Source organism: Staurois parvus, unplaced genomic scaffold, assembly GCF_062004578.1.
Source record: "Staurois parvus isolate SC_StPar_1 unplaced genomic scaffold, SC_StPar_1.0 ptg001766l, whole genome shotgun sequence".
Taxonomy (NCBI): Eukaryota; Metazoa; Chordata; class Amphibia; order Anura; family Ranidae; genus Staurois; species Staurois parvus.
In genome coordinates this window covers 599229-626857 of record NW_028319562.1, presented here as the reverse complement: position 1 = coordinate 626857, position 27629 = coordinate 599229, and the positions used below count along the sequence as shown (strand labels likewise).

At 45.5% G+C, this 27629-nt stretch overlaps 1 protein-coding gene across 1 annotated transcript in view; it reads right to left on the bottom strand.

Annotated features, from left to right (window-relative positions):
• Window positions 1-1286: 1286 nt before the first annotated feature.
• Window positions 1287-27629, bottom strand: part of LOC149434359 (fatty acyl-CoA hydrolase precursor, medium chain-like) — a 30189-nt gene continuing 3846 nt past the window's right edge. Inside the window, exons 2-13 of the mRNA XM_089663784.1 lie at window positions 25634-25838; window positions 21249-21387; window positions 20367-20497; window positions 17546-17699; window positions 17146-17259; window positions 16120-16215; window positions 14616-14756; window positions 12457-12534; window positions 10672-10819; window positions 9089-9238; window positions 8596-8668; window positions 1287-4187 (exon numbers count right to left, since the gene is read on the bottom strand). Of these exons, the coding sequence (XP_089519910.1) occupies window positions 4013-4187; window positions 8596-8668; window positions 9089-9238; window positions 10672-10819; window positions 12457-12534; window positions 14616-14756; window positions 16120-16215; window positions 17146-17259; window positions 17546-17699; window positions 20367-20497; window positions 21249-21387; window positions 25634-25838 (1604 nt within the window). The 3' untranslated portion in view covers window positions 1287-4012. The remainder of the gene's footprint in view (window positions 4188-8595; window positions 8669-9088; window positions 9239-10671; window positions 10820-12456; window positions 12535-14615; window positions 14757-16119; window positions 16216-17145; window positions 17260-17545; window positions 17700-20366; window positions 20498-21248; window positions 21388-25633; window positions 25839-27629) is intronic.

Below are 27629 nucleotides of genomic sequence, written 5' to 3'. Positions count from 1 at the left end.
ACGGCCTTCCCAGAAGAGTTAAAGCTGTTATAGCTGCAAAGGGCGGGGCCAACTCAATATTGAACCCTACGGACTAAGACTGGGATGCCAGAAAGGCAGGCGTCCCAATACTTTTGGCAATATAGTGTACATGTATAATAATAAGGCTCATGTACACTGCAGCTGATAAACTGACGTTTAGAAGCTGTTCAGCATTTTTTTCAGCAGCCCCTGAACTCACCCTAATGCTTTCCTATGTGTCCATGTGTTCGTTTACAATCGTTTACGGGCATTTGTGTTTACAGTCGTTTTTTTGAACGCAGAAAACTTGCGTTCAGCAGTCAATTTTATCAGCGTTTCAAACACAAAATGCTTGTAAACGCGGCAAATCGCATTTATAGCGAAAAATGCATGCGTTTCAGGGTACTCAGATGGACAAACACTGAACACAGGAAGTTCCTACCAAGCTTGTCACACATTGTAATGACCAATTCACACCTCAGACCTCTCCCACCCTTGGAAACAAAAGATATGTTAATGACCATTCACACCTCAAATTCCTCATGAAGACCCCCTGCCAGGTGGCCTTAATGATTCCCTCCACCTTTCCCACCCTGAGAAACAAAATAAATATTAATGAGCAACTCACACCTAAACTAATCTCAACACATACTGCTGTCTCTGCTTCTACTCTCTGTATTTCTCTGAAACAGTCTGAAATGGTTAATACTTTACCACTTTTTAGTGGTTTCTGGGCATTTGGGAGGTTCTCCTGTGCTTATCTTTAAAAAACGCTTCAGAATGCAAACACGGCTAAACAGACATTTTTTAACCTACGTTTTGCAGCAGTCAGTTTCTATCGTTCAGAAGTGTCCCATGTACATGGGGCCTAATAGTGTATTACTGCGCGGGGACATTAGAGTGTAAGCTCCTCTGGTTCAGAAACTGATGTGACCGGCTCAGTGTTCTCTGTACAGCACTACGGTATATGTCAGAGCTATATAAATGAATAATAATAATAGTGTCGACTGTGGGGGGGCATTAGAGTGTAAGCTCCTCAGTTGCAGAGGCTGATGCCACTGGCTCAGTGTTCTCTGTACTGCACTGCATGATATGTTAGAGCCGTATACATGTATAATAATAATAGTGTGTGACTGGGGGGGGCATTAGATTGTAAGCTCATCTGGTGCAGAGACTGATGTGACTCAGTGTTCACTGTACAGTGCTGTGGTATATGTCAGCGCTACTGCATATGCACATGCAGTTCTTCTGTATAAATTGTAAAGAGATGACGGAACCTGAAGAAATGTTTTTAGAAGATATTTACTGAATACATCCATCAGTGCCATTACAGTCTCAGTGAAATCATTTGTCAGTGATTTGGGAAATAACTCATTGGCCAACAAGATGTCTTCTCTCGGCAGATGGAGGTGACCTTTGCTCTTACGTAAAGCATTATTAAACCCAAAAGCAAACATTTATTATACTGCAACTTACCAATTCTTAAATGTGGTGGCAGCATTAGTTTTCTTTTTTAGGCTTTTTATATTTTCATCTGGTGATCCAGCCAGTAAGTCTATTGTTTTTTAGTTGTCCTGAAGAGGTAGCAATTAAAAGGTTGAGACAAACCATTTACCACTGACAGGGGTGCTTACAGTGATCAGGTTTATCCATTTATGTAAAACCTTCATCCCAAAAGAAACAAAACTGTTTTCTGTAACTGCTTATAAAGTGTGAGCTGGACTTTGACTTTAATTTGTTTGTGTTTTTAAATCTGCTAGTACATCTAACACTCCCCTCCCCACAGATTGATAATTCTGCTGTCCAGATCTGCCCCCCGTGCGCTTTCATCCAGACTGGGGGCACTCTAGAACAGAAAACAACTGCAGCCACCACATCTAATGATTGGTAAGCTGCAATATATTACATTTTAGGTTATGGGTTTAATATTGATTTAACTATTGTGGAAACAGAGGAAAAGTAACAACAGACACAGAGAGCAAAGAAGAAATGTAAGGGGCACAATTAGAGAAGGATGGAGAGGTAAGGAGAGAATAAAGTAGACAGAGAAGAACAAAAGAATACTGAGAGATGAAATTTTATATAAAAAAAAAAGAGAACAATATCAGCATGTAATTCAGTGTTTGTAGACGTGGACTTCCTTCATTTCCTTCCTTCATTGTTCATAATTTGAGGCCTGTGAAGAGATGGAAGGAAGGAGATGGAGAGACAGAGATCAAGGGATTGGGATGGAGATGGAGGAAAGGAGATGGAGATGCAAGAAGGTAATGGAACGATGGAAATGGGGGGAAGAAAATGGAGAGACGCAGAAGGGGGGAAGGAAATGGAGAGATGGAGAAAAGTAGATGGAGAGATTGAGATAGAGGGAAGGGGACGAAGGGACAAAGATGGAGGGAAGGAGATGGGGATGGGGAAGAAGATGGAGGGAAGTGGCTGGAAACATGAAGATCGAGGGAAGGAGTGGGGAAAGAAAATGGAGGGAAGGAGATGGAGGGATGAAGGTGGAAACATGGAGATGGAGGGAAGGAGCTGGAGACATGGAGGTGGAGAGACAGAGATGGAGGGACGAAGGTGGAAACATGGAGATGGAGAAAAGGAGATGGAGATATGGTGAGAGAGGGAAGGCACTGGTGCTGGAGAGTTGGAGATGTGAGAAGAAGATAGGGAGCTGGAGATGGAGGGAAGGAGGTGTAAGGACGCAGATAAAGATGGAGGCACAAAGATGGAGGGATGGAGATGGGAAGAAAGAGATAGAATGAAGAAAAATGGAAAGTTGCTGGAGAGGCAAATAAGGAGATGGAGAGGCAGAGGAAGAGTTGGTAAAACAGCGGGGAAGATGGAGAGACAAATAAGATGGATACATGGAAGGGGAGAGGCAGAGATAGAGAAGGAGATGGAGTTGAAAAGACAGAGATGGAGAGATTAAGAATATGAAGAGAAGGAGAAGAGGTAATGGATTGGCAGAGGGGAAATAGAAATGTGGAGGGAGAGAATGGGAAGGGGGGGGGGCAGGGAGAATGGATGGAGGAGAGGTCTACAGCTCAGTTTGCTCTTCTCTCTCCTCCAACATCCTAGAAAGGATCTTGCTCCAGAATTTACAAATACCCTTCTTTTGCTTCAGGGATAGAGGGACAGTGAGGGAGATGGAGAGACAGAGCAGGACATGGATAGATGGAGGAAGAGACAGACAGACACAGACAGACAGACAGCAAGATGAAGAGATGGATGGGAGATAGGAGTGAGAGATGGATGGGAGATAGGAGGAAGAGATGGATGGGAGATAGGAGGAAGAGATGGATGGGAGATAGGAGGGAGAGATGGATGGGAGATAGGAGGGAGAGATGGATGGGAGATAGGAGGGAGAGATGGATGGGAGATAGGAGGGAGAGATGGATGGGAGATAGGAGGGAGAGATGGATGGGAGATAGGAGTGAGAGATGGATGGGAGATAGGAGGGAGAGATGGATGGGAGATAGGAGGGAGAGATGGATGGGAGATAGGAGGGAGAGATGGATGGGAGATAGGAGGAAGAGATGGAGAGATGGATGGGAGATAGGAGGAAGAGATGGAGAGATGGATGGGAGATAGGAGGAAGAGATGGAGAGATGGATGGGAGATAGGAGGAAGAGATGGATGGGAGATAGGAGGAAGAGATGGATGGGAGATAGGAGGGAGAGATGGATGGGAGATAGGAGGGAGAGATGGATGGGAGATAGGAGGGAGAGATGGATGGGAGATAGGAGGGAGAGATGGATGGGAGATAGGAGGGAGAGATGGATGGGAGATAGGAGGGAGAGATGGATGGGAGATAGGAGGGAGAGATGGAGAGATGGATGGGAGATAGGAGGGAGAGATGGATGGGAAATAGGAGGGAGAGATGGATGGGAGATAGGAGGAAGAGTTGGCGGGACGGAGGGGAAATAGAAGGAAGAGAGATGGAGGAAGATACAGAAATACAGAGGAGATGGAGGGAGATAATGGGAAGAGCAGGGACAATGGATAGAGGAGAGGTCTACAGCTCAGTGTGCTCTCCTCTCTCCTCCAACATCCTGGAAAGGATCTTGCTCCAGAATTTGAACTTGTCCTCCTTTAGCTGAGCGGATGCTTTCTGCTTCAGGTTAATTTCCAAATATCCTTCCTTTGCATTGTACAGAGGCCACTCTACCAGATCCGGTCCATTGGGGTCACTGCCAGGAATAAAATCAACAACATTTTAGTAAAGAAGGTGACGTGAATTTATACTCATTTTAGGTAATTAACAAAGTTCTGAACCATTATAATAGCATAGGAAACTGGCCTTTGTGGTGTGTCCCCTACCACCCATGCCGGTTTGTAATTCAGAGTGAAATAGAAACTGTCACAGGGTCCTCTCCTAATTAACAAAAGGATCGCAGTGGTTTTCAGTATAGAAAACTGCCGCTGATCCCCACCAGATCAGACCTGGTGTAGGGGGTGTGAACTGTCAGCAGACAGCTCATCCCTCTTTGTCCCTCTGTGCCTTATCTGTCATAGACACAGCATAGAACATGGAATGAATTTCTCCAAAGTAACAAAGGGGCTTCTTAATTAGAAGCAAGATCGGCTTCGCTTTCTCAACTCAGAAGAGTGGTGTAGGCATAAAGCATGCATCACTGTATGTTCATTTCCCTGGTTGAGTATATAATTATTTTTTCATGTGTATATACGTACAGTCATGGCCGAAATTGTTGGCACCCTTGATATTTTTCCTGAAAATCAAGTATTTCACACAAAAAAGGTATTGCATTAACACATGTTTTGCTATACACATGTTTATTCCCTTTGTATGTATTGGAACAAATATAAAACAGAGGCAGAAAAGCAAATATGACATAATGTCACACAAAACCCCAAAAATGGGCTGGACAAAAGTATTGGCACCCTTAACTTAATATTTGGTTGCACACCCTTTGGAAAACATAACTGAAATCAGTCGCTTCCTATAACCATCAATAAGCTTCTGACACCTCTCACCCGGAATTTTGGACCACTCTTCCTTTGCAAACAGCTCCAGGTCTCTCTTATTGGAAGGACACCTTTTCCCAACAGCAATTTTAAGATCTCTCCACAGGTGTTCAATGGGATTTAGATCTGGGCTCATTGCTGGCCACTTCAGAACTCTCCAGCGCTTCTTTGCCATCCATTTCTGAGTGCTTTTTGACGTATGTTTGGGGTCATTGTCCTGCTGGAAGACCCAGGATCTTGGACGCAAACCCAGCTTTCTGACACTGGGCCCTACAGTGCGACCCAAAATCCTTTGGTAATCCTCAGATTTCATGATGCCTTGCACACAGTCAAGGCACCCAGTGCCAGAGGCAGCAAAACAACCCCAAAACATCATTGAACCTCCACCATATTTTACCGTAGGTACTGTGTTTTGTTCTTTGTAGGCCTCATTCCGTTTTCGGTAAACAGTAGAATGATGTGCTTTACCGAAAAGCTCTATCTTGGTCTCATCTGTCCACAAGACGTTTTCCCAGAAGGCTTTTGGCAAACTGTAGTCTTGCTTTTTTATGTCTCTGTGTCAGCAGTGGGGTCCTCCTGGGTCTCCTGCCATAGCGTTTCATTTCATTTAAATGTCGACGGATAGTTCGCGCTGACACTGATGCTCCCTGAGCCTGCAGGACAGCTTGAATGTCTTTGGAACATGTTTGGGGCTGCTTATCCACCATCCGGACTATTCTGCGTTGCAATCTTTCATCAATTTTCCTCATCCGTCCACGACCAGGGAGATTAGCTACAGTGCCATGGGTTGCAAACTTCTTGATAATGTTGCGCACTGTGGACAAAGGCAAATCTAGTTCTCTGGAGATGGACTTGTAACCTTGAGATTGTTGATATTTTGCCACAATTTTGGTTCTCAGGTCCTCAGACAGTTCTCGTCTCCTCTTTCTGTTGTCCATGCTTAGTGTGGCACAGACAGACACACAATGCAAAGGTTAAGTGAACGTCTCTCCTTTTTATCTGCTTTCAGGTGTGATTTCTATATTGCCCACACCTGTTACTTGCCCCAGGTGAGTTTACAGGAGCATCACATGCTTGTAACATTCTTATTTATCCGCAGTTGTGAAAGGGTGCCAATACTTTTGTCCAGCCCATTTTTGGAGGTTTGTGTGACATTATGTCGAATTTGCTTTCTTTCCTCCCTTTTTTTGTTTTGTCCCAATACACACAAAGGGAATAAACATGTGTATAGCAAAACATGTGTTAATGCAATACGTTTCGTGAGAAATACATGATTTTCAGGAAAAATATCAAGGGTGCCAACAATTTCGGCCATGACTGTATGTATTTTATTACCATCTATCATAGTCAAAACGTAAAGTGTAAAAATTAATATTTTTTCCATCAGGTAAACATTAGATAGTGCACATAAATATGTTGCATTCTCATTTTCTGCCAGAAGGTAGAACTTTAGGCTTTCCAAACTCCTTTTTGAGACAAATTTGATTTTTCACGGTTTGCCTTGATTTTCAAACTTTGTCAAGGTGAAATCATCCAATTTCATTTGTTCCCAGTGATTAGTAAGCTCTTGCTGACCACAATACATATACAGTTGTGCTCAAAAGTTTGCATACCCTGGCAGAAATTGTGACATTTTGGCATTGATATTGAAAATATGACTGATCATGCCAATAAATGCTCTTTTATTGAAGGATGATGATCATATGAAGCCATTTATTATCAAATAGTTGTTTGGCTCCTTTTTAAATCATAATGATAACAGAAATCACCAAGATTGCCCGGATCAAAAGTTTCCCTTCCCTGGAATGTTTGGCCTTGGTACAGACACACAAGGTGACACACACGGGTTATAATGCCAATTAGAGGTTAATGTCCCACATTTGTGGCTTTTTAAATTGCAATTAGTGTCAGTGTATAAATAGTCAATGAGTTTGTTACCTCATACGTGGAAACACTGACTAGGCTAGATACTGAGCCATGGGGATCAGAAAATAACTGTCAAAAGTCCTGCGTAACAAGGTAGTGGAACTTTATAAAGATGGAAAAGGACATAAAAGAATGTCCAAAGCCTTGAATATGCCAATCAGTACTGTTAAATCACCTATTAAGAAGTGGAAAGTTCGGGGATCTATTGATATCAAGCCAAGGTCAGGTAGACCAAGAAAGATTGCAGCCATAACTGCCAGAAGAATTGTCCGGGATTCAAAGGGAAACCCATAGGTAACTTCAGGAGAAATACAGACTATGAAAAAGACAGTGTGGTTGTTTTGAAGGTGCTGCAAAAACCCGCCCTTTGCCGCCGCCCGCCATCGCTGCTCGGTAGTTCTCAGCCTTACCTGAGAAACCATTGAACGATCCCGGCGCTGGGCATAGAGATGTGTGAAGGAAAGATGGCCTCCACTCATCTCTATGCCCTTGGAGGACCAGAGTGATGTCACTTCCGGCTCCAGACATTTTTTTTTTAAAGCACTAGATCAATGGTTTTTTTTATCTAATGCTTTACATTGCAGAGGAGAGATGTGGGGTCCTATTGGCCCCATATCTCTCCATAAAGAGGACCTGTCACTAATTATTTCTATCACAAGGGATGCATGCATTCCTTGTGATAAGAATAAAAGTGATTAAATTTTTTTTTTAAAGGAACAGTCCAAAACCCCCCCCCATCATTAAATAAATAATAACAAAAAAGTTTAAAGTCCCCCCGCCCCCCCCCCATGCTCACACGTAGTGGTGAGCGCATACATAGGCCACGCCTACATATAATAAACGGTGTTCAAACCACGTACATGAGGTATCGCCATGAACATCAGACCAAGAGCAATAATTCTCGCACTAGACCTCCTCTGTAACTTGTAGAAATTTGTGAGGCACCCATGGAGATTTTTAAGTACCACAGTTTCACGCCATTCCACTAGCATGCTCAATGGGCAGCACAGTGGCTAAATGGTTAGCACTTCCGCCTGGCAGTACTAGGGTCGTTGGTTTGAATCCGAACCACTTGCCTGGAGTTTGCATGTTCTCCCTGTGCCTGTGCAGGTTTCCTCCGGGTACTCCGGTTTCCTCCCACACTCCAAAGACATGCTGGTAGGTGAATTGGCTCCTATCTAAATTGGCCCTAATATGTGTATGTATGAATGTGAGTTAGGGACCTTAGACTGTACACCCCTTGAGGGTTAGGGACTGATGTGAATGTACAATATATATGTAAAATGCTGAGTAAATTGATGGTGCTATATAAGTACCTGAAATAAATAAAATAAATAAAGCATGACATGTTGGGTATCTATTTACTCGCCGTAGCATCCTCTTTCATATTTTAGAAAAAAATTGGGGTATAGTGGGTTTTTTTTTTTTAATCAAAATGTATTTTTTCCAAAAAATATATATTCATTTTTTAAAACTGCGCATTTCGGTTTAGGTTTTCTGCAAAGTGCATTTTGAAGTTTAATTTTCGACACCAGAATTTTCATTTCGGTGCACCACTAATTCCTGCTGAACTGGCCAAATTTTGATCCATCTATGGCTGGCTTAAGAGCAGCAAACGTGTGTTGGATCTCCGGCCCTTGTTGGGTGTACAACCAACATTGATTCTATACAGGAAAGTCTTCTTACCCGTTCCGGGCAAAGTTGGCCCAGTATCTCATGATGGTTCTGGAGAGGACCTTCTCTTCATCAGTCGAATTACCTTGACAGGAAAAACAACACAACAATCTTTATCACTGGAAAAGCTTTCAGAGAACTAAATGCATACAATTATCCATGAATGACTGGATGTCTTTACAACATTATAGAATGTATGTGCCAATGTGGCCACCATGGCCTTTGAACGTTTTTCCACATTCATATTCATAATCACCCAATGGGAATGATGTGTCAGAGAATGTTTGGTGAAAGTCACATTCACCTCCTTATAATTAGACCCTTTAAATGAATACAGAAAATAGCAAATATTCTCCTTGAGTCTCTGTATCTTCCAATATCGGGGCAGGGTCACTTCGACCCCACCACCGACAGGCCCATCACCACCTTCACCATGGTGGCCCATACATACAACTGACCCACACCAGTCCCACCATAACCCTTCCCCTCTTGGATTCTGTATTACCGGCAAAGACAACGCCGTCCCTCAGGAAGGGACCTCCAAACACATAGAAGAGCTCATCACCGTGATCCGCCTTCACAAAGTCCGGCTTTGTACCATCAAAAAAGGACGGGCGGTGCTGGTATTCATAAAAGAAGACAGGAAGTCCGGAATCTGTTAAATAGATGGATGGTGACACCAAAGTTACAAAGAGGCCAATTCAGTTTAAAGTGGACCTGTCATTAGCTATACCATTCCTTTTTCAGGTTTATATATGGTCAGTTATGTGTCATTGTAACCCTTCCAGATATTTATTATCTCTCACAGAGGTCACAGTACTCCCTCTGACAAAATGTCTTCATCTGCCTTTCTCTCCAGAAGGATGGTGCCATCTTTATTAAGGCATCATCCAGGGTCATCGCCTACTTCCTGGGTTGAGATGCCGGCTCAGAGATGACACGATGGTGTAAATCCTGCTGCCTGTGCAGTTCTTGGCTGTGTTGACAAATGTCTGACACAGGTCTGCCCCCTGCTGCAGTCTCTCACCTAGTGACTTGGTACAATGTTACAATGTACAGTCTGATCACTGGGAAGGGGAGACTGAGGTTATACTTCCTCCCGTTTGCACAAAATGGATAACTGGGGGGGGGGGGGATGAGGAAATGCTTCCTCCTGCCTGCAGCAGACTGATCACTGGGGATGGAGAGACTGAAGGAATGCTTCCTCCTGTCTGCAACAAACTGATCACTGGGGAAGAGGATACTAAGGAAATGCTTCCTCCTGCCTGCAGCAGACTGATCACTGGGGGTGGAGAGACTGAGGGAATGCTTCCTCCTGCCTACAGCAGATTGATTACTAGGGGGAGGGAGACTGAGGAAATTCTTCCTCCTGTCTGCAGCAAACTGATCACTGGGGAAGAGGAGACTAAGGAAATGCTTCCTCCTGCCTGCAGCAGACTGATTACTAGGGGGAGACTAAGGAAATGCTTCCTCCTGCCTTCAGCAGACTGATGACATCTCAGCCTAAACAAACCCACTGTCTGGAGCTCAAGGACAACTTTTACATAACAAAACATGAAGCTTTTCTAAACAAAATGATGTTGGGAACGTGTTGTGAATTGTTCATGAAGACTTAATAAAGTTATTTACAGGTCTGCGTTAGGGCTCATTCACATGGACTGTAGCCATTGTCACCCCTCTGAAAAGTGATCTGTGGCTGAGGGCAGATGATGTTCCACAACTGAATTGCACGTGGTTACAGGGTGGTGCGCTGTCCACTGAACACATAAAGGAGTTTCATTTTTTCCATGGATGCTCAGCAAAACATGGTGGCTGTGGCATGTGTGCTACCCAGAGCAGCTGCATGTTTCTTTAGGTGGGTAGATAGAGGGAAGTAAAACTGCGGCTCAGCTGCTTGTTTTTTGCCACCCATGTGCGTGTGGCCTTAAGTAGACCTTACTGGTTGATTTTTCCTAGCTGGATCACATGACAACCTCATCACCACTCGGCGGGACCCCTTCCCATCCCACAACAGTAAACTTGGGTAATATAATCAGCCCCTGAATACACCAAACCAGGCCCTGACTCCGCCCCGTGAGCATTCCGCACCTCGGTGATATCTAGCGACTTTCACAGCGGGATGAATGAACAGAACGTCTCCGCAGATATCCAGGAAACGGTCACGGAGCACAATTGGATCACTCACACCAGACAGGTATTCCTCCATAATAGAAGAGAGCACTCCGGGGGTCAATCCCTACAAAGAATAAATAACAGCATAAGGCCCCATGTACACGGGACACTTCTGAACGATGGAAACTGCTGGAAAACGGAGGTTAAAAAACATCTGTTTAGCCGCGGTTGCAGTGCGCGTTTATGTGCGTTTAGAAGTAGAAGCAGAGACAAGGCTTTTGTGAATAGCCCTGTACCATGTGATCTCTGTGATCATTCACAGATTTCACATGTAGTAAGCAATGATGTCAGGAAGTGACATCTTGCTTACTACTATTCATGTGATCACTGATTGGCCAATCAGTGATCACATGATCCGGACACAGCGGGCACCAGATTGCGGTGCTGCACGCTGCAAGGGAGAGCGCACAGTCAGTGAATGCGGAGGCCATTTATAAACGGACACCCGCTCCTGCACTGCTCCTGTCTAGCCATTTACCTGGGCCGGACGGGAAGTGGTTAAACAAAAATAAAATCTCATCCTGCATACCATTTGTGCCGCAGTCCAGGACTCGCCACAATGTGTCACCTTAAGTGGTTGAAATCTTCAGACATGAAATATGACCAAAGCATATTCCTCTATAGTGTGTACCTGTCTCAGTCCAGAGCACTAAATGTGATTTCTGTCTGCTACCTCGTTGCTCTGCTGTAAGCATGAGTCACTTCTGAAAAGTTTTCCTGACACCAAGAGAAAAATGGTGTCAGGAGGGCACAGCCTGTGATTGACAGCCCCAGCTCTATTTCTGTGTGAAGGGGTGTGTGTCCCTTCCCTCCAATCAGCTCTCAGAGGTCTCCTCATTGGTGTAACTTCAGTTGCTCACCCCCTACTTTTCAGAGCTGAGAGATCCTGTGTACATTCTGCACTTTGAATGGATGTAGAGGACAGATGGCCGCAGATAAACTGGTACAACTTTTCTAGGGGGATTTGTTTAATCTCTGTGTATCACCTGAGGCCAGTCACTTCAATAGGTATATGGAAGGGTTTACAACCACTTTAAGAAAATGTTCTTCCTGTCTCCATGGAAACCATAAAGACAGGCAAGCATCCACCTTGTAACCCTGCCACTTCTTCCTCAGCCAATCACAGCATGACAGGAGCCTTTAAGTCACTCCCCCTTTGGCTAATCCTTCTGGGAGTTTTCCTTTAACAGGGTGTGGTTGGTAGAGAAGGGGGGCTAGCTGAGGGATTCGTTTTGGCCTCTTTCCTCTACACATGCAGTTCCAGAAGTAGGCAGTGGCCCCGTCAGCTAGGCTATCCGGGGCCCCATGATTTCTAATGGTGGCGCTGATGCTCTGTGTACAGGGATGGAGAACATTCTTTTATGTTTTATTAATTAGTATATGTCATAACAAGTCTCATCCAATCCAATGAGATAATCATGAAGGGGGAGGGGCTATTGTTTTACTGCATTCCTGAAGTAAGACTGTACAAAGGGAACGAGGAGGCGGAACCGGGGGCGGGGCTAAGCAGGCATTGTGTGTTTCCATAGTGATCTATCAGTATAAATGTCTAATAAAACACACATATGATGTATACAGGAAATGTTATACATTGCTGATCATTAACCCCGTGATGTCTGAAGTCACATCCTGTATTACACTAGAGATGTCACTTATATAGAGATCCAGATCTATCAATGATTCATCATCATCAGAACTCACCAGGAAGGGAAGTTTACTGAGCGCCTTCCACACCGACACCCTGTCCATCCCTTCACTTATCTCTGACAGCTGGACCAACTGCAACACAGAGGACAAAGTCACAGAAATCCTGCATGTGATACCCCTCTGAGACATATCAGGGGGGGGGGGGGGCACGAGCACCATGTGATAACAGAATGATAATACCCCCCCGAGACATATCGGGGGATGGGGGGGCACAGGAGTACCATGTGATAATAGAATGATAATACCCCCCCCGAGACATATCGGGGGATGGGGGGCACGAGTACCATGTGATAATAATAGAATGGTAATACCCCCCCCGAGACATATCGGGGGATGGGGGGCACGAGCACCATGTGATAATAACAGAATGATAATACCCCCCCGAGACATATCGGGGGATGGGGGGGCACAGGAGTACCATGTGATAATAGAATGATAATACCCCCCCCGAGACATATCGGGGGATGGGGGGCACGAGTACCATGTGATAATAATAGAATGATAATATTCCCCCCCGAGACATATCGGGGGCACAGGAGTACCATGTGATAATAATAGAATGATAATACCCCCCCCGAGACATATCGGGGGATGGGGGGCACAGGAGTACCATGTGATAATAATAGAATGATAATACCCCCCCGAGACATATCAGGGGATGGGGGGCACAAGTACCATGTGATAATAATAGAATGATAATACCCCCCCGAGACATATCGGGGGATGGGGGGCACGAGCACCATGTGATAATAATAGAATGATAATACTCCCCCCCGAGACATATCGGGGGATGGGGGGCACAGGAGTACCATGTGATAATAATAGAATGATAATACCCCCCCCCGAGACATATCGGGGGATGGGGGGCACAGGAGTACCATGTGATAATAATAGAATGATAATACCCCCCCGAGACATATCAGGGGATGGGGGGCACAAGTACCATGTGATAATAATAGAATGATAATACCCCCCCGAGACATATCGGGGGATGGGGGGGCACAGGAGTACCATGTGATAATAATAGAATGATAATACCCCCCCCCCCCGAGACATATCGGGGGATGGGGGACACAGGAGTGCCATGTGATAATAATAGAATGATAATACCCCCTCTGAGACATATCGGGGGATGGGGGGCACAGGAGTACCATGTGATAATAATAGAATGATAATACCCCCCCCCCCCGAGACATATCGGGGGATGGGGGACACAGGAGTGCCATGTGATAATAATAGAATGATAATACCCCCTCTGAGACATATCGGGGGATGGGGGGCACAGGAGTACCATGTGATAATAATAGAATGATAATACCCCCTCTGAGACATATCGGGGGATGGGGGGCACAGGAGTACCATGTGATAATAATAAAATGATAATACCCCCTCTGTGACATATCGGGGGATGGGTGGGAGGGAGGTCAGCGATAGCAGCAGTCTTCTGGATCCTGTGCCTGGCAGCTGCAATTCTTCATAGTAACCCCAGGGGTTCGCCATTCATAGAACACTTTGTACCAATGTATTTTTTTTCAATCAATACAAGGCATTCTCTGACTGGACAAAGTGGAGATCATGACATCATCATCCCACCTCTCCACCTTGTCCAATCAGAGAGCGCCTTGTATGCATTGAAAAATACATTGGTGCAAAGTGTGAATGTTGGCAGTGCTGAGTGAGTGACCCCCCCGAGGTTCAAGGTTCAGGATAGGGTTCTGGCAGCCATACGCAGGAAACGATTTCCTATCATGTGTGGACTGGAATATTCGGAGCATTGGAGTGTATGCAAAGCCCCGACACTTTCTATTATGGGTGTGGTAGGGACAAAACATTTTTTAGCAGAGAGGGGGACAGTCCGAACTTTGGAATGATGTGTTTATCGATGTCTGCGTTATCCTTTCCAGTGGGCAGCTGGTCCCCCATTTCTTGTATGAGTGTCACAAGGACAGGAAGTCGGGGAGAATCTTCCCAAGGGGGTCACAGACAGAGGATCAGTTTTAACTCTTTACTCCATTCAAAACTGGGGAAAAAAATTTGGTGGAGTTTTATGGATTATACAGTGATAGTGGGAATAGCTGATCCCTGTCTGAGTGATGATTGCTGGGGGGGATGTAGGGGAGGTTGGGATGATGATGGGATATGGATGACATTACCATGGGGAGCAGCCAGCCAAATTCATGGTTACAGACGCCCAGGAGGAGCGGGACTTGGTGGTTCTGCTTATTGGCCAGGAGCTCATCCACCGGTTTGGGTAGGAAGACGCCGTCCACACAGCCCGGCAATGGCATGAATCCCTGAAGAAAGAAAAAAAGATAATTATTATATATATAATGCTCACTCTTCTCTCTCCTCCTGTCAGTGTGAATAAATGTAGCAGAGCTCTGATTGGCTCGTAGCACTGCCCCCCTGCTGATGTGTAGGGGGTGACAGAAGGCGAACATGAAAGCAGATTCAGATGCTTTATTGCGTTTATAAATACTACAATTAACCCCTTGCCTACCGGGCACATATACCCCCTTCCTGCCCAGGCCAATTTTCAACATTCAGCGCTGTTGCACTTTGAATGACAATTGCGTGGTCATGCAACACTGTACCCATATGAAATTATTATCATTTTTTCCACACAAATAGAGCTTTCTTTTGGTGGTATTTAATCACCGCTGGGGGTTTTATTTTTTGCGCTATAAACATAAAAACAGCAAAAAATTTGAAATTTCTATTATAAAATGTAGCAAACAGGTAATTTTTCTCCTTCACCGATGTGCATTGATGAGGCTGTACTGATAGACAGCACTGATGGGCACTGATGAGCTGGCACTGAAGCTGCTGCACTGATAGGCGGCACTGATGGGCACTGATAGGCGGCACTGATGGGCACTGATGAGCTGGCACTGAAGCTGCTGCACTGATAGGCGGCACTGATGGGCACTGATGAGCTGGCACTGAAGCTGCTGCACTGATAGGCGGCACTGATGGGCACTGATGAGCTGGCACTGAAGCTGCTGCACTGATATGCAACAATGATGGGCAATGATAGGCGGCACTGATGGCTGGCACTGATGGGGGCACAGGTGGGTGGCACTGCTGGGGGCACAGGTGGGTAGCACTGCTGGGCACTGATCATCTGACAGTTGCTGGTTATCGGCAGTACTTTTCTCACTCTGTGACAGCTGGAGGAAAGTGCAGCCGATAACCGCAAACTGCATTTACTGGTGATCTGCTGTCATTGGACACAGCTGATCACGTGGTAAAAACCCGCTGTGATTGGCCTTTTACCACATCACATGATCAGCTGTGTCCGTAGTTGGAGCAGTGGTCTCCAAACTGCGGCCCATGGGCCAGATGTGGCACTTTGCTTGGTTTTATCTGGCTCTTTGGGCAATATTCCCCCCACTGACACCAATAATGATGCACTATACTTCTTATTGATATTACCAACGGGGCAATATTCCTCCCAGTAAAACCAATGATGGGGCACTGATTCCATGGCATTTTCTACTCCCACTGGCCACAGTCTGGCCTTCCTAAAGCCTGAAAGACAGTAAACTGGCCCTTTGCTTAAAAAGTTTGGAGACCCCTGGTTTAGAGGAAAACTTTTGTGCCCGGAGTTCAGCTTTAACAAATCTTTTTAAGATGCCCAACGTGGATTTGACGTACCATCTTTACAGCAACAGACAAGATCTCATTCTCTGATTTTCGCTTTAGGCACTCCACCACTGAGGACACGTCACAGCCGAACAACCCCGACACCAACTGCAGGGAGAAAACCAGCATCAGGAATCTCATCAGTAAAACTGAGCCAGTCACATCAGTCTCTGTGCCAGAGGAGCTTACACTCTAATGTCCCCCCACAGTCACTATTATTATACAGTTATATAGCTCTGATATATACAGGTGAAACTCGAAAAATTAGAATATCGTGCAAAAGTTCATTTATTTCAATAATGCAACTGAAACTAATATATGAGATAGACTCATTACATGCAGAGCAAGATAGTTCAAGCCGTGATTTGTCATAATTGTGATGATTATTGCTTACAGTTATGACTGACAGTTGTTTTGTGTTTCTTCCATTTGTGAATGATTGCACCAACTGTTGTCACCTTCTCACCAAGCTGCTTGGCGATAGGTTGGTAGCCCGGTCCAGCCTTGTGTAGGTCTACAATCTTGTCCCTGACATCCTTGGGCAGCTCTTTGGTCTTTGCCATGGTGGAGAGTTTGGAATCTGATGGTTTGATTGCTCCTGTGGACAGGTGTCTTATATACAGGTAACAAAATGAGATTAACAGCACTCCCTTTAAGAGACTGCTTCTAATCTCAGCTTGTTATCTGTATGAAAGACATCTGGTAGCCAGAAATGCTGCTGAATGATAGGGGACCAGATACTTATTTCCCTCATGAACATACAAATCAGTCATCATTTGTTAGACAAGGATTTCTTTTGAATTTTTTGTTGCTATTCTGTCCCTCAGTTGTACAATGCACCTACCATTCGATTTTTAGACTGATCATTTCTTTGTGAATGAGCAAACGTTCAAAAGGGGATCAAATACTTATTTCCTTCACTGTAGCTCTGGCATATACCGCAGCACTGTACAGAGAACGCTAAGCCAGTCACACCAGCCTCTGTACCAGAGGAGCTTACACTCTAATGCCCTCCACAGTCACACATGGTGGACTTACATCACGGTAGATGGTGAGGTCCTCCGGCTTCATGACCATCAGGCTGCTCATTGTGGCAAATCCGCTCTCAGCGATGGCTTTGTGAAACAATCCTTTAGCCAAGGGTGACAACACCTGAAAAAGAAGGAGATAATACTGATGAATAGATAGAAGTTATGGAAGAGTCCCCAGTGGTGAAGATGAGAACTAACACAAGGCAGAGGTTGGAGTCCCCCTCTAACGACTGACCCTGCCTGGAGTTCCTGGTCACCAGAGACTATAGAAGAGTTTTTATTTCTCCGATTCCTTGATTCCTTCTTGGATTTTTCTCCTTAATTGAAATTCGGCAAATCAGAATTTTCATGGAAGCTTTTTTTTGCCGAAATCAATTTCTTCCATCCTCTGCAGAGACGGATCTTACCATAGCTGAGACGCTGACTCCCCCGGCGGACTCCCCGAATATAGTGACAGAGTGCCGATCGCCCCCGAAATCAGCGATGTTCTCCTGCACCCAATGGAGGGCCGCCACCTGGTCCATGAAGCCGAGATTGCCAGGCAGCTCATTGTCTCCGGTACTGGGGGGGAGAAACAATAAAATTCTTCTATTAATGATCATCAATATAAATCAGATGCAGGGGCAGACTGACCTTTTAGGCTCTCGAGCACTGCCCGAGGGCCCAGGGTCAGTAGGGGGCCCCATGAGATGCCCCTGGTACCTTTCATATGCTTTTTCATAGGCTCTTTTGGGTGTGGCTTGAGTGTGGGCGAGGACACAGGGGCCCCATGATTCCCTATTTCCCAGGGGCCCCATGAGTTGTCAGTCCGCCCCTGATCAGATGAAACCCCAGTGAAGAGTCTCCACCCTGAGGTTCCATTCACACTTGTGCCATTTGTTATGCGACTTAGGGCACATAGGGGGAGATTTACTAAAATTGCAGAGTGCAAAATCTGGTGCAGTCATGCATGGTAACCAATCAGCTTCTGACTTCAGCTTGTTCAATTAAGATTTGACAACAAAACCTGGAAGCTGATTGGTTTCTTTGCAGAGCTGCACCACATTTTTGCAGTGTACAGCTTTAGTAAATTAACCCTGTAAAGTCGCATGACATGTTGCAGCCCATGTATTCCAATGGAATCCATTCAAATCTATGTGACTTAAAATTTCAGCAACTTTAAAAGGTCCCTGCGCTACTTTGATGCGACTTTTATGCACCTTGAGTGCCTTAGACTGCAATGTAAACTCTCAAAAGTTGCATCTTGATGTTATAAGCAGGGGCGGACTGACCATTTGGAAATGCGGGCACTGCCCGAGGGCCCAGGGTCAGCAGGGGGCCCCATGAGATGCCCCTGGTACCTTTTTCATAGGCTTTTTTGAGTTTGGGCAAGGACACATGGGCCCCATGATCCCCTATTGCCCGGGGGCCCCATGAGTTGTCAGTCTGCCCCTGGTTATAAGTATAACAGTTGTGCAAAAGTCAAAGCCAAAGTCAACAGCCAGTCGCATCCATCCAAAGTTGCATCCAAGTCGCAACCATCCAAAGTTGCATCCAAGTCGCATCCATCCAAAGTTGGATCCAAGTCACAACTGAAACCGCACAATTTTTGAGTTGCACACCTGTGCATGAAGCCTTAATAATCAGATAATGTTCGGTCACTGATTGAAATTAGATCCTGAATTAAAGTAGAACTCCGGACGGATATAAAGACACAAATTACTGCAGCTCTTAAATCATTTAATGCCAATTCACACTAGTTGTGATGTGGGAACGTACTCAGAGGTTTGCATTTTCCAGCACCAAACAGAAACGCAGTGGCAGATGGATGCCATTCTTAATGGCACTTTCAGGCAGGGGCGTCCCTAGGGTTGGTGTCACCCGGGGAGATAACACTTGGTGACACCCCCTCCGACGATCCCCGCAGAATGGATCGGATCTGCGGATTGAGCAGAATGGATCGGACTCTGATCCATCATGCTCCCCAATCCGCAGATCCGATCCATTTTGCGTGGATCGTCGGCTTGCATTACAACTTACCTTTTCATGGAGTGGGTCCAGTGTTACCCCATGCGGTGTGCACCCCCCGCACTTGCCTCGGGACGCCACTGTTCCCAGGCATCCTGCATTCGCAGGATGGATCAGATTGACCCCCACGGGATAGTTCAGATCTGCGGATTGAGCATAATGGATCAGAGTCCGATCCATTATGCTCCCCAATCCGCAGATCTGATCCATCCTGCGGGGGTCAATCTGATCCATCCTGCGAAACAGGATGCCTGGGAACAGTGGCGTCCCGAGGCAAGTGCGGGGGGTGCACACCGCATGGGGTGACACTGGACCCACTCCATGAAAAGGTAAGTTGTAAAGAAAACCGACGATCCCCGTAAGATGGATCGGATCCATCCTGCGGGCGGATCGTCGGCTTGTTTTACAACTTACCTTTTTGAGGAGCGGGCCTGGTGTCCCCCCGTGCGGTGTGCACCCCCCGCACTTGCCTCGGGACGCCACTGTTCCCAGGCATCCTGCATTCGCAGCCACCAAAACGCGCGGTACAGTAGATTTTAAAAACCGTGTCTGCCGTTCTTTTTTGTGCATTCCCCCTCATTCCGCAGCCTGTTGAAATGAATGGGCTGTCGAAAACGCAGCAGGTGGGAACCATAAATGTGACCTGGCATCAGTCCCTTTACAGCAGAGCTCAGACTGGGAGAAAGGGAAGCAGCACAAGAAGCCGATTAGGTGTACTGCAGTGCAAGCTGCATGCCGATAGAAGGAGAGATGAGCTCATCACTGTGCTGCTTCTCCTTTCACTGTCCAGTCACAGACTGGGGGAGAAACATGACCTGTCAATGAAAGTGAAACTGCATGAAAAACAGCTTCAGTAGAAAGGGCTGTGCTGCATGGCAGAGCTGTGTAAATTTCAGAGCTGCATTAACAAATCTTTTGGCAGTCAAAACCGCTCCCGTATTTGTATTTAACCTGTGTATTGCCTGGAGTTCAGCTTTATATGCGTCCCAAGCAGGGGCGGACTGACAACTCATGGGGCCCCCGGGCAATAGGGGATCATGGGGCCCCTGTGTCCTTGCCCAAACTAAAAAAAGCCTATGAAAAAGGTACCAGGGGCATCTCATGGGGCCCTGTACTGACCCCGGGTCCTCGGGCAGTGCCTGAGTTTCCAAATGGTTAGTCCGCCCCTGGTCCCAAGGTAGTCACAATGCACTTTAAATTAAAGGGAAAAAAATTATTCACCTGAAGAATCCCAGAATTCCCAGCCGGTACTGAATGGACACGACAACCACATTCTCATAGACGCTGAGCGCTGACCCGTCATAATAGGCTCCGCCTATTACCAGCCCGCCCCCATGTATGAAGACCATGACCTACAAACAGAAGAGCAGAGCTTAGAAGGAGATCACTAGGGCAATGGAGTGGATTTACTAAAGGCAAATAGACTGGGCACTTTGCAAGTGCAGCTGCTCCAGAGCTTAGCCAATGAGGTAAAGCTTCACTTCGCAGAAGTTACCCAATCACATGCAAGGAAAATGTAAAAAAATAGCATTTTTGCTTGCTCAGGATCAGATGGTGGAAGTCATCAGAGCTTCTGCTCATTTAGGCAAGGTTCACATCTGTGGGGGTGGTGCCGCTGCGGACCCACAAAAAAATCCGTGCAACCGCAGCACCCACACAGAAGAATGCGGACCCGCGGGTGGGTGCCATTAATTATAATGGCACGCCGCCTGCACTGAAAATCACAACCGCACTGGAAACCGAGGTACCCGTGCGGGCTGCGGTTTCCAAAGAAGTGCAGGGACTTCTTCCCTGCATGTCCCGGGGCATGGGAGTCCATTCAAATGAATGGGCTTTCGTGCCCGTGCAAAACGTGGCCCGCACAGCCGCATATATGTTAACCCGGGGTTAACTAAGCTCTGGAACACCTGCACTTGCAAAGTACTCAGTCTATTTGCTTTTGGGAAATCAACCCCAATGTAGAAACCTTTCATGTAACCATTTCTGAGAAACGAGCTGTGGAAAATCAGCCGTTTTGTTAAATTTTCCAGTTGTATAGCAGAACGTTGAGTCAAGAGTTACAAATCTGTCACCAGCGGTCTCCCATTTTGTCGTGTTCCTTACAGGTAACTTTGATTCCTTTTCTCTGTTGCTTGGAGTATAGATATTCAGATACAGGCAATCCTCTGAAAACGGCGGGATCTTAAATGACGTTTTGTAGTAGTTGATCAAACCTTCCATAATTCCCATGTCCTGCAAACACCTGAAAGGCAAAGAAAACCCCAATAAAATCCATACACTCCTTCAGTGTCCTGCTGCTTTTGAGGTCCACAAAACAAAATGCGCTTTAACCATTATATAACGTTCCATCACTGATTGGAGGGTTGGCTGCTGTGATAGAGTGCGCCACGTCCTGGTGGCAGGATTTACACCAAAGAAAAAGGGAGAGGGACTATAGTCCATACATGGGCAGCACAGTGGCTTAATGGTTAGCACGTCTGCCTTGCAGTAAATGGGTCATGGGGTCGATTCCTGACCATGGCACCTCCTGCATAGAGTTTGCATCCTCTCCCTGTGCTTGTGTGGGTTTCTTCCAGCTGCTCTGGTTTTCTCCTACACTCCAAAGACATGCTGGTAGGTGAATTGATTCCTGTCCAAATTGGCCCTAGTATGTGTATGTATGAATGTAGGTTAGGGGCCTTAGATTGTACGCCCCTTGAGGGTTAGGGACTGATGTGAATGTACAATATATATGTAAAGTGCTGCGTACATTGACGGTGCTATATAAGTACCTGAAATAAATAAATAAATAGTCCTCATGCACACGGGACATTTTTACAGCAGCTGTTTGTTCACTTTTGACGTTTCTGTTTTCTACAGCCAGTAAACCCCCCAGCATGTTATCCTATGTGTCCATACACACATAGACTGGAATCAACGTTTTTTGGCCGGAAAAAAAACCCAAAACGAGTGGACTTGTAGAGGAGTTTTTCAGCTGTAAAAACGCTATAATGCTGAAAAACATGGCAAAATGTGGTTAAAACGCCGCAAACCGGTGTTTTGGACTTTTTTTGAGCAAACAAAAATATTTTTTTGCTAAAAAAATCAAAAAAAAACTCAGGTTTTTTAACATAACTTTACACAGCTAACGTTACCAGAGTTATCATAACGTCCCGTGTGCATGAGGGCTAATGCAGGCCATAGACGGTTCGTTTATCGTCTGAAAAATCGGTCGTTCTGTTGCCACCAATGCTTACAAAAATTGCCCATTTTTCGTAAATTTTCCAGCATGACCAATAAAAGAAATGAGGAACCGCAAAAATCGGCCAACGACATTGCCCCACTAACAGTGCGAATATCAGACGATTATTCTTTCGGACAAAAATTCATCTGATAAACGAACCGTCTATGGCCTGCATTAGTCCTCATGCACACGGGACGTTTTTACAGCGGCTGTTTTTGCCTTTTGACATTTTTTTCTACATCCAGTAAACCCCCCCAGCATGTTATCCTATGTGTCCATACACACATAGATTGGAATCAACGTTTTTTGGCTGGAAAAAAAACCCAGGACTAGTGGGTTTATAGTTTTTTTTAGCTGTAAAAACATTCTAACACTGAAATGCGGCAAAATGCGGTAAAAGGCTGCAAACTAGTGGTTTTGGATTTGTTTTTACCAAAAAAAATTTTTTTTTTGTTTTGGTAAAAAAAAAAGTAAAAGCTAAAAACCGCAAACGTGGGAAAACGCCAGTAATCTCGGAAACACGCCACTAAACGCTAATGCAAAAACGCTAAAAAAAGCTAAAAAACTCACGTTTTTAACGTGACTTTACACAGCTAACATTACCAGCGTTATCAAAATGCCCGTGTGCATGGAGACTAACCCCCGGTTCACATATATGCGGCTGTGCGAGCTGCGTTTTGCACGGGCACGTGAACCCATTCATTTGAATGGACTCCTGTGCCCGTGACACACAGGGAAGACGTCCCTGCACTTCTTAGGAAAACGCAGTCTGCACGGGAACCTTGGTTCCCAGTACGGTTGCAGTTTCCAGTGCGGGCGGCGTGCCATTAGAACTAAAGGCACCCGCCCGCGGGTCCGCATTCCTCTGTGTGGGTGGTGCAGCTGCACAGATTTTCGTGCGGATCCGAAGAGGCACCACCCGCACAGATGTGAACCTAGCTTCAGTCTGGGTTCAAACCTACAGGTGTGACTGAGGATCTACGCATTTCCATGCATTTTCAGTTCAATCCTACACCTCATGTATAGGGCAGCCCATTCATTTCAATGGTCTACCCTACACACAAGAAACACAGTAAAGGCACCCCTTTAAATGACCATTTTCCATTTTCTTTGATGTATATAAAATTGCAGTCTAGTAAGTTTGTCCAAAGAGGGCAAATCTAAAACAGGGACAGAAATCAAAACCTCACAGGGGTTCTCGACTTTCCCTCCTCCTCCTTAATTGGTGTCACTGGTTTCTGGTCTAAGAGTCAGAAATTCAGAAATGCCTTCCTTCTCATGGAAGCCTTAGCCTTCTGAGTTTCCTGCATTAGAATACACATACACACACGCTGTGATAGTGTAGATTGTTTGTAGAGTAGCTAGGATATGTCTTTCTGTTTTATTCCAGGGGCCTGGTAGAGGACAACGTGTCAAAACCAGGGGCGGACTGACTATTTGGAAACTCAGGCGCTGCCCGAGGGCCCAGGGTCAGTAGGGGGCCCCATGAGATGCCCCTGGTACCTTTTTCATAGGCTTTTTTGAGTTTGGGCAAGGACACAGGGGCCCCATGATCCCCTATTGCCCGGGGGCCCCATGAGTTGTCAATCCGCCCCTGGTCAAAACCAATTTTGATTACATCGATTAATGGGGCACTTCAGCCATTTGGACACTAGTTGGCAACTTAGTTACAGAACAAGGTTTATGGACTTTCAGACATTGTGATGTCGGAATAAAATATATTGTTGATTTGTTGGAGGGTTATCTTTCATAACTTGATAATGTAGAGTTCAATGCCCTAATAACTCTGTTCTCTTGCAGGGGTACAACATTGAAGTTTTGCACTATGACTTGGTTTCCGATGCACTAACATTTTGCGTATAGATAGCGGCAGGGCTCTACACAGCTAGGCTGTAGATATTCATGTAAATATGTCATGAAAATCTGGATATCTGGGCCAGGCCTAATATAACTTGGTGCCAGTCATCCACTTTATTGTATAAAGTTTGCACTCATAGTTTATATTTAAAATGTACACTGTTGTTTTAAAATGCTACTTTGTTTACCATGTAGAGTAAATGCCACATGACTTTGTTACTTTGTCCATTACCTTTTCCCCTCCCTATTATTGTGTGATACCCTCGCTCTTGGTTCAAGACCTGTTTTTGCACTTCAGCCCAGGGGCAGACTGACCATTTGGGAACTTGGGCACTGCCCGAGGGCCCAGGGTCAGTAGGGGGCCCCATGAGATGCCACTGGTACCTTTCGTAGGTTTTTTTGGGTGTGGTTTGAGTGTAGGCGAGGACACAGGAGCCCCATGAGTTGTCAGCCCACCCCTGCTTCAGCCCAAGAGGCAGGGTTTTGGGTTTTTTTGCAGACGGTGAATGTAGCACCCTCCTAGTTAGTGTGGGTTCCTAGGCAAATTTAGTTGGCTCCTTTGTAGTCAGTGGATCGGGGGTTGATAGTTCTAGCCTGCTGCTCTGATTGCTTCCCCCTGCATTCTTGAAGAATCTAGAATTATAGTGGGAGGAAGAATAGAAGGTACATCTTGAATATTAAAGGAGATCCAGCCAATCCCTGGGGAGGCAAGACCAGTAGGCTGCTGGAGAACCCATAAATAGTGTGGGGCCTGGAGCAGGGTTGTTAGATCCTGGATCCAGTCCTGCAAGAGGAGTCCCCTATCTAGGGGCTCTGCCTCTAAGGGCAGGCTGCTGGAGGAGCTGCTTGGAAGTCATTGAGGTCCCAGCTGGAGCTTAACCTAGGGGGGCCTATTCTCAAAGTCTGGTCTGGGAGTTTCTGGTTCTGGAGAGCGCACTGAAGAGTACCTGGTGGAAGTTAGGGGAAGAGTATCCAGCTGTCCTGTGGTATCATGAGTCTGTATCTCCCTCACTGAAGACTGCCTGGTTTATACCAGTAGGGGGCAGGTGATGTCCCTGTGGCATTATGAGTAAGCGTCCTACATGCTGTACCTTAGTGACTGTGTGCAGTTCTCAGTTCTTTAAAGGAGGTCATAGGAACCTTTCAGCCGGTAGAGAGTCGTGTGGGACTTTTGTTCAGCTCATTGTGAAGAGAAGAGTCCTTAAAGAAGTCAGTTCAGCATTTTTCTGGGGTATCCAATGTCCCCTCACCCCAACCAAGTTTAATTTTCAATAAAGCATCAAAAGGACACTCCTAGACTATTCTTTTTGAGTCAGTGGAATGCTGTGTTCCTGGCTGTGTGCGCCCTAATCTTGGGGGAAGGAATCATCTTCTCCAGTGGCTCCTTTGGTGAGTCCACTACACTTACATGGGGGCATATTGGGAGGCGTCTCGGACGGATTCCCAGGGCTCAATTGATTCCGGATTTGCAAATCTCAATGAGCCTACCGGAGGCTTCGCGAAGGGGATTCCATAGAAAGCATCTGCAGTTCTTGACGTTTCTTTTACTGACACGCTGACCCCCAGGAGCTTCCCGTACTTTGTGTCCACCAACGGCCTTTCCTCCGCTTGGCCTAAAATCAGAGAGATGAAGGAGAGATTACACACCATGCACCTTGGTGGTCATTAGACCTGTATGTGGGGACTTCTCACACTGTGTGCAGTACCACTCATCCCTATAGAAGCTATATTTGTTGGATACCGCAGGATATAGGATCGATGGTACAGAAATAGTCCCGAGCTGTTAGATTCTAATTGTCTTCACACCTGCAGAGAAGAATTTTTGATTTATAACCTCATTTACTTTGAGAGTTTTGCAAAAATATTAAGAGGCTCATTCTCTGCAACCATGGATGGGGATTTGACCTACAATAGGAGAGGGGGACCTTAAAGCACTTTGTCCTTTGTCAACAGATTATTGAATACTCTGATACAGAGTAAAGCTGGACATATACTTGTGTTTCAATAAACCTAACTGATTCCTCCATGAACACTGTACAGCATGAATGGACGAATCCTTCCACACCAGCTATTTCCGTGTCATAGCCAGCCATGCAGGGCCGGTACAAGGATTTTTATCTACACAGGCAAAGGTGCATTTTGCCATGCAACCACATACTGTATGTATACTTTCTAACATGTCCACATATCCGTCCATCCCTAAATATAGCAAAAAATATAAAACATTTTTTAAAAAGTTAAAATTTCACATGAAATTCCTAAAACTCTGCACCTCATGGGTTTATATACAGACAATACAGCTCCAGGGGAAGAAACTATACTTCAAGCGATAAGTGTGCGTTTTGACTGTCCTGTGTTTTTTTTTCCCCTGATAACAACCGGGCACTAACATATATACTGGATGAATAAAATATCTGTGATATCTTCCAGACCTCCCAATACACATACAAGGTGTCATGACACCGCAGTGACATCACAAACTGGCAAATACCAGGCGTGACTCACTGTTGGTGGGAGATAGATATATAGATATATAGATATATAGATATATCTATATATCTATATATCTCTATATATATAGATATATATATATATATATATATATATATATATATATGAGGTGGCGTTTCTACTTATGGCTGCCATTTGCAACTCTTAGCGTGAACGGAAATAAAATTTAGGTAAATGGATTTTTTTTTTTTTATATACAATTTTGAAAGTCAGTTCTCTGGTGGGTCTCCTTTATTACTTGGACAGCCTTTGTGAACATATCCATAGTGATCTGTATACAGAGTGAATCAATCTTCTTTCAAGACATTGATGTGGTTATAGTGGTCCTTGTCATCCCTCCACATACTACTGATTGGATAAATAACTTTTGAACGTTTCCTAATGATACAAATGTTTAGTTGAGAGCGACACCTGCTGGTGGTTTCTTAGATTTTTTTTTATCATAACTAATTTCTGTAGAAGTATGGAGAGGGGGGATGTATCCTTCTGCATTGTATAGACCGGGGGGAGTGGCGTCCTGAGGCAGGTGCGGGGGGTGCCACACGGTGACACCGACCGCACGGGGTGACAACGGACCCGCTCCAAGAAAAGGTAAGTTGTAAAGAAAGCCGACGATCCCGCAGGATGCATCGGATCTGCGGATTGAACATAATGGATCGGAGTCTGATCCATTATGCTCAATCCACAGATCCAATCCATTCTGCGGGGATCGTCGGAGGGAGTGTCACCAAGTGTTACTGCACTGGGTGACACCTACCCTAGGGAAACCTCTGACTGGGGGCAGGGGCGGACTGACCATTTGGAAACTTGGGCACTGCCTGAGGGCCTGGGGTCAGTAGGGGGTCCCATGAGATGCCCCTGGTACCTTTTTCATAGGCTTTTTTGAGTTTGGT